The 13190-nt window shown below is 34.5% G+C and overlaps 1 protein-coding gene across 1 annotated transcript in view; it reads left to right on the forward strand.

The window, feature by feature from the left end:
* The window catches only part of LOC126810055 (DNA repair and recombination protein RAD54B), a 30711-nt gene that overhangs the window by 2244 nt on the left and 15277 nt on the right, over window positions 1–13190 (forward strand). Inside the window, exons 3-14 of the mRNA XM_050535002.2 lie at window positions 538–668; window positions 1401–1501; window positions 2158–2179; window positions 4683–4737; window positions 5542–5629; window positions 7251–7350; window positions 8085–8137; window positions 8518–8607; window positions 9083–9237; window positions 10135–10182; window positions 10812–10893; window positions 11439–11519. Coding sequence (XP_050390959.1) covers window positions 538–668; window positions 1401–1501; window positions 2158–2179; window positions 4683–4737; window positions 5542–5629; window positions 7251–7350; window positions 8085–8137; window positions 8518–8607; window positions 9083–9237; window positions 10135–10182; window positions 10812–10893; window positions 11439–11519 — 1006 coding nt within the window. The remainder of the gene's footprint in view (window positions 1–537; window positions 669–1400; window positions 1502–2157; window positions 2180–4682; window positions 4738–5541; window positions 5630–7250; window positions 7351–8084; window positions 8138–8517; window positions 8608–9082; window positions 9238–10134; window positions 10183–10811; window positions 10894–11438; window positions 11520–13190) is intronic.

The raw sequence follows: 13190 nt of genomic DNA on the forward strand, positions 1-13190 counted from the left end.
ATAATTAATAAATTCCTATTTTCGATTATGCCGTGGATTACGCAGGTTTACAACGGTGGTTTCAGTGTCAACATTGGCAAATTGCCGTTGTCATATTCCTAAATAAATTACCACGGCTAAAGATGCCGCCCGTAGTTCTTATTTATTTTCTACGGTAATTTCACTAAATACTACGGCGCGGTGCCGTAGTGAATTTTGACCCCTGGACTCGTGAAAATGCGCATTTTCGATCAAAAAAAACTCGATAATTTTCTGCCGAAGATTACCGCCCGGCATGAATATTTTTCTGGGCACATCACTGTCCATGTTGTATCATAAGGTCTGTCATTGAGTCAACTGGTGTGGTTTCGATTCACCGGTTGTACGTGACAAGGAGTAGGGTCGTCTGTCCAACCTCGTGGGTTTTCTCCAGGTTCTCTGGTTTCCTCCCACTGCTAAAGACCCCTACGCGCAGGCGAATTATTGAAATCAAATTGAACCATATCTTAGTCCTGAAATGATCAATCTCTCACTCACTTTCTAAATTTATTTTTTCAGTCACATAGAAGAAAGCCATGTTGTAAAAAATACATCTTTTAATAAAGTATTAAAATCATCAGTACCAAGATGTCCTCTAACTTCTCTTCAATCGATGCCACAATATCCCAGTAAGCCTGCTTTTAAACCAGGTAATAATACGAGAAATGTTATACCCAATTCTTTTTGATGAAATGAGCCAAGAAAGTCCATCAGGCTTTTCCAGCGTAGTTCCCCTTTGTCAGAGGTGTAGGACAGAGGGCCTGGCAAAGGACAACGTACACATAGACGTGCATCTAAAAGATATCGTGGCAGTTGAAATTCGATATAAGAGTAGTGCCACTGTCTCGGCAAAATCTCCCACATAGCACACTGTATGGCATTGAGTCAACTGGCGTGGTTTCGATTCCCCTCTTGTATGTGACAAGGAGTAGGGTTGCCTGTCCAACCTCGTAGGTTTCATTCACTTCTTCTATTCCTCCCACAGTTAAAGACCCCTATGAGCTAACGAATTATTAAAAAAGTTATCTATACTAATATTTGAGACTGTGGCTGGTTTGTCTGTCTGTCTGTTCAGGGTTGGTGGCTAAACTAGGGCTGTCCCGAGGCTGAAATTTGGTGTATAGGGTTAGCTCGGACTGGGGAGGAACATGGACTAGGTGGCGTTGGCCTACCACTTCTGGTTTCAGAGTTATAGGCACCACCCTGGGTCATCCGCTAGTATCATATATTTGTGCCAAAATGACCTGTCGATCTCTCTCTCTCTCTCTCTCTCTCTCTGGATATCATTTCTTATAGTACAGGTAATATTTTATTAGGGCTGGATATCATTTCTTATAGTACAGGTAATATTTTATTAGGGCTGGATATCATTTCTTTTTCAGTAAGAATAAATAAACAGGTGAATAATGATGAACCGTCAAATATAGAAGCGAAAGAAAGACAATATTTTAATGTTGTTTGGTGTAAACGATCAGCAAAAAAGGTAAATAAAAATGCAATCATTTGGATTCCTACACAGTTAAAAAGTACACCAAGTGGGCTTGTATCATAAGATCTGTCATTGAGTCAACTGGTGTGGTTTCGATTCCTTGGTTGTACCTGTCCAACATCGTGGGTTTTCTCCGGGTCCTCCGGTTTCCTCCCACTGCTAAAAGATCCCTACAAGCAAGCAAATTATTGAAATAAAATTGAACCATATGCTAATCCCCAAATGACCTAGTTTGTGTCGAGTGGACGTTAAACCCCCTCTCTCTCTCTCTCTCTCTCTCAGAAGAGCGGCTATATACAAGGGTCAAGAGAGCTTGACCTCTAAGTTTGAATCTTCGAATCTTGACATGTTCTGAGGTGAATCTCAAGACGTTTCAAACCAGTTTATCAGGGATATCGCCTACGGGGCTGAGGGGTAATGTGTTGCCTCGTTGTTCAATGAAATTGAAAATGAAGGTCCATTTACGCTGGCAAGCATGAAGCGAGAACTGTCAACATTTTATCTAATCTCCCATAATATCCCTTTAAGTTTTGCAGTTTGACACTCTTTTCCATGTTCAGATTGTACATTTCAGCGACGAGGGATAATAAATTCTCTTTCTTATTTTTTACATAGAATAATGTTTGATTTTCTGTTTGTTTATTTTTCAGCACAAGAAATGGGAAGGTGATGGTAAGATATTTCTTATTGATTGAATGATTAATTTTCACGGAAGATGTTAACATTTCTGTTGGCACGGAAACCCTAGGTACTTATGTGATCAAATTATGTCATGTTTCAACATCAGATCTGTATATATTTCTTATTTATTGTGAGGGGTGGGTTGGATGGTCGAATGGTTAGCGCATGCGCGTTGTATCATAATGTCTGTCATTGAGTCAACTGGTGTGGTTTTGATTTGTCGGTTGTATGTGACAAGGAGTAGGGTCGCATGTCCAACCTCATGGGTTTTCTCCGGGTCTATTTGTTTCCTCCCACTGCTAAAGACCCCTATGCGCAACCGAATTATTGAAATAAAATTAAACCATATGTTGGTCCCAAAATGACCTAGTTTGTGTCAAGTGGACATGAAACCCCATTTCTCACTCTCTCTCTCTCTCTCTCTCTCTTATATATTGTGAATCTAGTGTTGTAATGTAGTTTTGTTTTATTATTTTAGCTATATTAGTAACTTGTGGTAGAAGTGTTGTAATGTAGTTTTGTTTTATTATTTTAGCTATATTAGTAACTTGTGGTAGAAGTGTTATAATGTAGTTTTGTTTTATTATTTAAGCTATATTAGTAACTTGTGGTAGAAGTGTTGTAATGTAGTTTTGTTTTATTATTTTAGCTATATTAGTAACTTGTGGTAGAAGTGTTGTAATGTAGTTTTGTTTTATTATTTTAGCTGTATTAGTAACTTGTGGTAGAAGTGTTGTAATGTAGTTTTGTTTTATTATTTTAGCTATATTAGTAACTTGTGGTAGAAGTGTTATAATGTAGTTTTGTTTTATTATTTTAGCTGTATTAGTAACTTGTGGTAGAAGTGTTGTAATGTAGTTTTGTTTTATTATTTTAGCTATATTAATAACTTGTGGTAGAAGTGTTGTAATGTAGTTTTGTTTTATTATTTTAGCTGTATTAGTAACTTGTGGTAGAAGTGTTGTAATGTAGTTTTGTTTTATTATTTTAGCTATATTAGTAACTTGTGGTAGAAGTGTTGTAATGTAGTTTTGTTTTATTATTTTAGCTGTATTAGTAACTTGTGGTAGAAGTGTTGTAATGTAGTTTTGTTTTATTATTTTAGCTATATTAGTAACTTGTGGTAGAAGTGTTATAATGTAGTTTTGTTTTATTATTTTAGCTGTATTAGTAACTTGTGGTAGAAGTGTTGTAATGTAGTTTTGTTTTATTATTTTAGCTATATTAATAACTTGTGGTAGAAGTGTTGTAATGTAGTTTTGTTTTATTATTTTAGCTGTATTAGTAACTTGTGGTAGAAGTGTTGTAATGTAGTTTTGTTTTATTATTTTAGCTATATTAGTAACTTGTGGTAGAAGTGTTGTAATGTAGTTTTGTTTTATTATTTTAGCTGTATTAGTAACTTGTGGTAGAAGTGTTGTAATGTAGTTTTGTTTTATTATTTTAGCTATATTAGTAACTTGTGGTAGAAGTGTTATAATGTAGTTTTGTTTTATTATTTTAGCTGTATTAGTAACTTGTGGTAGAAGTGTTGTAATGTAGTTTTGTTTTATTATTTTAGCTATATTAATAACTTGTGGTAGAAGTGTTGTAATGTAGTTTTGTTTTATTATTTTAGCTGTATTAGTAACTTGTGGTAGAAGTGTTGTAATGTAGTTTTGTTTTATTATTTTAGCTATATTAGTAACTTGTGGTAGAAGTGTTGTAATGTAGTTTTGTTTTATTATTTTAGCTGTATTAGTAACTTGTGGTAGAAGTGTTGTAATGTAGTTTTGTTTTATTATTTTAGCTATATTAGTAACTTGTGGTAGAAGTGTTATAATGTAGTTTTGTTTTATTATTTTAGCTGTATTAGTAACTTGTGGTAGAAGTGTTGTAATGTAGTTTTGTTTTATTATTTTAGCTATATTAATAACTTGTGGTAGAAGTGTTGTAATGTAGTTTTGTTTTATTATTTTAGCTGTATTAGTAACTTGTGGTAGAAGTGTTGTAATGTAGTTTTGTTTTATTATTTTAGCTATATTAGTAACTTGTGGTAGAAGTGTTGTAATGTAGTTTTGTTTTATTATTTTAGCTATATTAGTAACTTGTGTTAGAAGTGTTGTAATGTAGTTTTGTTTTATTATTTTAGCTATATTAATAACTTGTGGTAGAAGTGTTGTAATGTAGTTTTGTTTTATTATTTTAGCTATATTAGTAACTTGTGGTAGAAGTGTTATAATGTAGTTTTGTTTTATTATTTTAGCTATATTAGTAACTTGTGGTAGGAGTGTTGTAATGTTGTGTTTTATTATTTTAGCTATATTAGTGACTTGTGGTAGAAGTGTTGTGTTGTTTTATTATTTTAGCTATATTAACAAATTGTGGTCGAAGTGTAAAAATGTTGTTTTGTTTTATTATTTTAGTTATTTAAGTAACTTGTGGTAGAAGTGTTGTAGTGTAGTGTTTTATTATTTTAGCTATATTAGTAACTTGTGTTGTTTTATTATTTTAGCTATATTAGTAACTTGTGGTAGAAGTGTTCAACTGTATGATGTAGAAGGGAAAGAGTAAGTAGATTTGATCCATTTAAACTTTGTTAATCTCTTACATAATTAAGCCTGGAAATAAGGCACCTGTCACAGACAATGTCAGGCACAGATTCAGACTTTGTCAGGCACTAAACCTCTGGTGCCTGTCTTTTTGTCCGGCACTGATTTGTTTTTTTTATTGATATTATTAATACATGTCTGGCAATAAGTTGAAAATGTCAGGTATTATTTCATTAGTGCCTGACATTTTGTCAGGTACATCTAAACCCTTATTTCCAGGCCTGTACATAATGGTGGAGTCCAGTGCTTTAAATCATATTGCCTATCATTCATTCAAGTGGTGAGATTTTGATACCAAGCTTGTGGGCTCTCTCTCTCTCTCTCTCTCTCTCTCTCTCTCTCTCTCTCACTTGATGAACATCGAAACAACTTTTAATACAAATGGCACCAAAAGAAGAAATGTTGGGGGGTGGGGGTGGGGGGTGGATGGCAGAATGGTTAGCACGTGCGCGTTGTACCATAAGGTCTGTCATTGAGTAAACTGGCGTGGTTTCGATTCCCCGGTTGTATGTGACAAGGAATAGGGTCGCCTGTCCAACCTCCTGGGTTTTCTCCGGTTTCGTCCCACTGCTAAAGACCTCTACGCTCAAGCGAATTATTGATATAAAATTGAACGGTATGTTAGTCCTGAGATGACCTAGTTTGTGTCGAGTGGACGTTAAACCTTATTTCTCTCTCTCTCATCGTGTTCTGCCAATGAGTAAGTGGAATTATTTGCTGATTCGATGTTAAATTTAAACTCCATTTTTTTCCCGTTGATAGAATAGGAAAAGCCACTGGTTATAAAAAAGCAGAATTGGAAAGTTTACAAGAAGATGAGAAGCTGCCGATTGGAAGTCGGGAGATTCTGGTATAGATATTTTAAACCATTTAAACTCCATTTCAATGATTTTATTCATATTATTATTATTATGGTACTTTTTATAGAAGTTCTTTCACATAAGTGCCCAGATGTGCAATGAATAAATAAATAAATAAAATTAAAAATTGTACAACACTTAAAGATGGGTTCCCGCGTACAAACTTGGTGATTTAATGGTATATATGGACCAAAAACATTTTCAAACTAATTAATTTGTCATAATTATGCTTCAATCAAATCCTTCTCAAACATTGTAATTATGAAGGAATGCCCTGCTATTAAAATTCGATCAAACCAGGTCATGTTTACGTTACGTCTTGGGAGTCAGAGGAGAATTCATTGCATACATAAGACGATGTTGTCTTTAATCGCTTACTATTTATTACAAATATTGAATCCTAATTAAATTCTCGGATTATCCACTACCCGTGTCTTTTTCCGTCATTTTTATCTCAGAAAGTATTGTACGTCTAACTCTTCATAAAGTTTATCAACTTGTACATCAAGCGCTCAATGTTCGCTTGTGACATTTGACATCGCGCTTGCAGAAGTTCTTAATCGTCGGGCTGTTGATTAGGGGAACCCTTACATTTTTGTCCTGTATACGCTCCATTAGTGTTTTTCTGGGAATCCAGTATTTTTCTAGTAAGATTGGATATCTCTACTTTCCATATATACCAAAATTGCCATACTTTTATTGGAAATAACCACCCGATAAATACTTTTCTGGGAACCCATCTTTAAAAAGAGGTCTAAATGGTAAAAAATCAAAAAGGAGTTAAAAAGAGTTATAAAAGGTAATTTTAAAATGATGCGTTTAGAGTTTTGATTTAAAGAATTACAACATCATAATTGATGGGGCAGCTTGTTCAATAGTTTAGGTACTTTATATGAAAAGGGCTTTTCTCTATAAGAAACTTGTTTGGCATTACTTTCAATTAGAATGAAATATTATATTTAATATTATGCTTAATGTTTATTTTATTGTTTGAATATTTAAAGTAATACTTTAAATACTTTTCGAATATATTTAATTCAATTTAAATGATCAATTTAAGACCAGATTTGGTGCATTTTCAGATGTTTTATTGTTGAATATTACAAGGGGGGGTTGGATGGCCAAATGGTTAGCACGTGCGCGCTGTATCATAAGGCCTGTCATTGAGTCAACTTGCGTGGTTTCGATTCCCCGGTTGTACATGACAAGGAATAGGGTCGCCTGTCCAACCTCGTGGGTTTTCTCCGGGTCCTCCGGTTTCCTTCCACTGCTAAAGACCCCTATGTGCAAGCGAATTATAGAAATAAAATTGAACCATATGTTAGTCCCGAAATGACCTAGATTGTGTCAAGTGGAGGTTAAACCCCATTTCTCTCCCTCTGAATATTACAATGTGGTTGAATCTATTAAATTAATACAACAACCTTGAATCAACTAAAATCTAACAGGGGATAGCTATTTTGTTACATTTTGAAAATATGTCAGTATTAACAGAACAATATTTGGTTGTATTTTGTAGATAATGTCTGTATTAACAGAGGGGATAGCTATTTTGTTACATTTTGAAAATATGTCAGTATTAACAGAACAATATTTGGTTGTATTTTGTAGATAATGTCTGTATTAACAGAAGAACAATATTTAAGTGGTAAATGTTTTTCGGGAGCAGGAAGTGTCACCACCTCCACAACAACAGAAGTTTTACCAAGAAGTTAGTTCACCATTTAATATATATTCTTTGGTTGAGGTGATGTTATCAGGTGGTAGTTGTGAATATGGTTGGGTGAATGATTGGTCTAACATGGGTGGTTGGATGACCAAATGGTTAGCATGTGCGCTGTATCATAAGGTCTGTCATTGAGTCCTCTTGTACGTGACAAGGAGTAGGGTCGCCTGTCCAACCTCGTGGGTTTTCTCCGGGTCCTCCGGTTTCCTCGCACTGCTACAGACCCCTACACGCAAGTGATTTATTGAAATAAAATTGAACTGTGTGTTGGTCCCGAAATGACCTAGTTTGTGTCGAGTGGACAGTTAAATCCCATTTCTCTCTCTCTCTGGTCCAACACATGCACTTTAGATCACAAGTCAAGTTGCTAGTGTCAATCCCCAGCATGTATGTGACAAGGAGTAGGGTTACCTGTTCAACCTTGTGGGTTTTTCTCTAACCCACTAACCAGGATATATTGAGTTTAATTCCTTAGAGCGGGTGGTTGGATGGTCTAGTGGTTTAACATGTGGGCTTGCAATCCTAAGGTCTGTCATCGAGTCGAGTGGGGTGGTTTCATTTTATTTGATTAATTCTGCCATTGAAATGAATTGTGTTAATTTAATATTTTATTTGAAGAATTCTGTCATTGAAGTGAATTATGTTAATTTAATATTTTATTTGATGAATTCTGTCATCGAAGTGAATTATGTTAATTTGATATGAAATTATTTTTACAGTGAAACAGAAACCGTTCATTGACCCAAATAAAAGCAGTAAAAACCCGGTCAAGGTACTTGACTCGATTTTCCAAATTTCATATCTTTCTGTTCAGCCCAAGGATAAATGAATTGTCCCCAAATATTTTCACTTGTCTCATTTTCTTAATGATTACTGGTAGTCTTGTATCCACTGGACTAATGAAGACTGGCATTTTAAAACACAATATGTGCAACAATAGAGAATCAACGCTAGTTGCAAATGCATTCAAAACCAGTATCAAGATGGCAGTGAAATGAAATTAAATAGAAATCTTTGAGACCAGGCAAAAATGCCACTGTTTGGGCAAAATTCACCTCTCTAGCATTGCAAACATGACCTTATTAGTCTCCAAATTACTAACCTGTGATGTTGACTAGATGTTATTTTTATTTATTTCTTTGTTTTTTTCAGAATGAAAATTTTAATCCAGGAAAAGGTCCTCGACATGACCCTTTAGAAGAAGGAGCTCTTGTAATGCCGAGACCTAGTCCTGAACATCAGGTAGGTAGACAAGAACATCACATATGATAAGAACAAGGTTTATTATTGATGCTGAGTAATTATGCTGTATTAGGAAATTCCCAGTGCATTAATTTTCTAATAGATGATGTAACCAAACTACAATTGGGTTTAAAATCCTCTCAACACAAACTAAGTCATTTCGGGACTAATATATGGAACAGTTATTTGCTTTGACGTAGGGTAGGGGTCTTAGCAATCGGAGGAATAAATTAAATTTATTGGATTGTTTGTGTTTTTGTTTGGTGTGGGGTTGGGTGCACTTTAGGTCATAAAGCCTGTCTTTGAGTCAGTTGGTGAACTTTCGATTCTCTGGGTCTTCTGGTTTCCTCACACTGGTGAAAAATCCTACACGCAAGCGAATTATTGAAATAAAATTGAACCGTATGTTAGTCCCGAAATGACCTAATTTGTATCATATGGATATTATATCCCATTCCTCTCTTTCTATTTTCAGTTAAAGAACAATCTTCAGAACCTACCAATTGTTGATGTTGTTGTTGACCCTTATTTAACCTCTCAACTTCGACCCCATCAAAGAGAAGGCGTGTTATTCATGTATAAATGTGTTATGGGTTTCCAGGATTACTATGGTAACGGAGCCATCTTGGCGTAAGTTATTTAACCTTTCAACTTTGACCCCATGTTATTCATGTATAAATGTGTTATGGGTATCCAGGATTACTATGGTAACGGAGCCATCCTGGCGTAAGTTATTTAACCTTTCAACTTCGACCCCATCAAAGAGAAGGTGTGTTGTTCATGTATAAATTTGTTACAAAGCTCTACAAATACATCATTACTAAAACACTATACATGCAATAAATACCAGTTTATATTATTCTATTATATTCATAACTATATTTTATATTCTAACTATATTTCTATAATTATAGCTACGAATTTAATAATTATAGCTACAATTTAAATATTTATAACTTCAATATTAATATTTACAACTACAACTTCAATAACCATAATTATAATTTTAATAATTATAACTACAATTTAAATAATTATAACTACAATTTAAACAATTATAACTACAATTTAAACAATTATAACTACAATTTTAATAATTTAAATAATTTTAATAATTATAACTACAATTTAAATAATTAAAACTACAATTTTAATAATTTAAATAATTTTAATAATTATAACTACAATTTAAATAATTATAACTACAATTTAAACAATTATAACTACAATTTAAACAATTATAACTACAATTTTAATAATTTAAATAATTTTAATAATTATAACTACAATTTAAACAATTATAACTACAATTTAAATAATTAAAACTACAATTTTAATAATTTAAATAATTTTAATAATTATAACTACAATTTAAATAATTATAACTACAATTTAAATAATTGCAAATACAATTTTAATAATTATAATAATTATAACTACAATACTACTATTGATGTGGTTTATTCACTGCCTATCACATGATGAACAAATTTAATAAATATTTGAATTTGTGGTATTTCTTTTCAGTGATGATATGGGTTTAGGCAAGACATTGCAGTGTATCACATTATTATGGTAATTATTGTTATTCACATTATTATTGTAATTATTATCATGTTGAATTTTACCAAGGCATATGTGTTTCATTAATCCTCGCACTGACTAACGAAATCCTAACCCTTTCAAAGTGGGTGGGTTTTCTGTGCAATAACAACAAGCAGGGACAGTATTTTTTCACTACATCACCAGCGAAGCAGTGGCTGCATTGATCTGATTGATTGACGAGCCACGTGTGTAACCTATCTCCTTCTCATTATTGACAGTTATCAACATTACAAGTCACTTATAGCACGCTTCATTCGTTAACAGGTCACATTGGCGGGACCGGCTCAGTTATTAAAGATGCTAACTCATGAAAGCAATTCTATAAACCTAGTTTTAATTTAAGCAGGTTTTTATGGGTTATCCTCAAGAGGTTGATCATTCATGACATCATTACTTTCTCATCTTATTAAGATGTAACTTTATATTGTCACCTTGATGGTTATGTTTGATATGTCTCTTGGAAAAAAAAAATAAATAAGTATGATTGGTTGACGAGACACGTCACCTGTCCTCAACTGATGAAAGCCGTTCTATAAATATAACTTAGTTGATAGGACTAGAACTGTAAATAATTAATTACGACCTATGATTATTTTCAGGACGATGATAAAACAAGGACCATATGGTGGGAAACCTGTTATAAAAAAAGTTTTAATAATAACTCCTGGTAGTTTAGTTAAGGTAAAAATATAGATTCAGGTCGAATCACTATTATTCTTTAATTGTTTGATGGGTGGGTGAATGACCGAATGGTTTAACGTGTACGCTTTAGATCATAAGGTCTGTCATTGAGTCAAGTGTCGTGGTTTCGATACCCCACTTGTCTGAGACTAACCTGGGGTTTTTTCTCTGGGACCATCGCCTTCCTAACACTGCAACTGTGTGTTAGTCCCAAAATAACTTAGTTTGTGTGGAGTGGACATTTAACCCCATCTCTCTCTCTCTCTCTCTCTCTCTCTCTCAACTCCTTTTAATGCAAACTAGGTCATATCGGAACTAACATATGGTACATTTTCATTTCAATTGTTGACGAGTGCATATCAGTGGGAGGAAACTAGGTAACAGGTATTAAAGCCTTTCTCAAAGAAAAGATACTGTTAAAAATAGATTTAAAAACTTATATATGCTGAGATTAATATTTCAATCTATATTTAAAATTAGTTTACTGGATGTAATATTTGAATCTATATTTAGATGCTGAGAGTAATATTTGAATCTATATTTAGAATTGGTATGCTGAGATAAAGAAATGGTTGGGTACAGAAAGATTGAATATATTTGCTGTTACTGGCAATCAAAGAGTTGAGGTCAGTACAAACGAAATTGGGTTTAACGTCCTACTGTTCTGCTCCGACTGGGATAATGAAGACTCCATACAGTGTACTATGAGGGAAATTTTGCCCGGGCAGCATCACTATTGCCTACTCTTTTATCAAATTTCAACTGGCAAGGGATCTTTAACGTGCACCGGACCTCGGTTTTTCGTCCCATCCGACAGTGGCTCGGACAGTGGCGGTAAGGTCTACGATTATATTGAATTCCTATTGTCAAGGGTTCTTTTATGTGCATGCCAATATGTACTGGAGACCTCGGTTTTTCATCAAATCCAAACGACTATACATTGTCCGTTGCCAGGCCCTCTGTCCTGCATCACTGACAGGGGGGGGGGGGGAACCACGCCGGAATATCATGATGAACTTGCTTGGCCAACACTGGGATCATACACGAGATGTCTTACTTACCGAGCCACCTTGACCATATATTTAAACAGGTGTTGTCATAATAATCATAAAATGACGTAATTTTCTAAATTAACAGGTATACCCCAAACAGTTGCTTTGAGGAAATAAATGATTGAAAGGGGTTTTAATGTCCTACTTTTCTTGTTTCAATTCCCTGCTTGTACATGACAAGGAGTAGGGTCGCCTGTCCAACCTTGTGGGTTTTCTCCAGGTCCTCCGGTTTCCTCCCACTGCTAAAGACCCCTTTGCGCAAGCAAATTATTGAAATAAAAAATTAAACCATATGTAAGTCCCGAAATGACCTAATTTGTGTCAAGTGGACATTAAACCCCATTTCTCTCTCTTTCTCCAAGATGCAGTTTTCATGTGGACGTATTATGCCGTCGCCCCTGTCCGTCCGGACATCCGGACGTCCGTCCGTCCACAATTTGTTTGTGGACACTCTACAGGTCACAATTCTTATCCGATTTTGACGAAACTTTAAATATAGGTTTATCTCCAAAAGATCTCGGTTCCTTTCGATATTGGCATGTATCAGATTGAAACTTCATGGATTATGGCCCCTGTTTGTACGAAAAATCACGTTTTTAGGTTGTGGACACTATAGAGGTCACAATTTTTATCCGATTTTCTTGAAACTTGAAATCTAAGTTGATAATCCAAAGATCTCGCTTCCTTTCGATATTCGCGCATATCGGACTGTAACTTCCTGAATTATGGCCCCTGATTGTACCAAAAATCGTGTTTTTAGCTTGTGGACCCTATAGAGGTCATAATTTTTATCTGATTTAAAAAACTATCAATTATATCACCGTTACACCCTAAGGATGGCTGAGTTCGAATTTCAGGAAAATCGGCCCGAAATTGACAGAGAAAATGGCCGCTGTTCGTTCTCAAATAGCGTAAAAATATGGTATATCAAGGTTGTGGACATTATAGAGGTCACAATTTTTATCCGATTTTGTTGAAACTTGAAATCTAAGTTGATAATCCAAAGATCTCCGTTCCTTTCGATATTCGCGCATATCGGACCGTAACTTCCTGAATTATGGTCCCTGATTGTACCAAAAATCGCGTTTTTAGCTTGTGGACCCTATAGAGGTCTTAATTTTTATCAGATTTAAAAAAACGTATTATTATATCACCGTTACACCGTAAGGATGGCTGAGTTCGAATTTCGTGAAAATCGGCCCAAAATTGACAGACAAAATGGCTGCCGTTCGTTCTCAAATAGCG

Source organism: Patella vulgata, chromosome 2 (genome assembly GCF_932274485.2).
Source record: "Patella vulgata chromosome 2, xgPatVulg1.2, whole genome shotgun sequence".
Classification (NCBI taxonomy): domain Eukaryota; kingdom Metazoa; phylum Mollusca; class Gastropoda; family Patellidae; genus Patella; species Patella vulgata.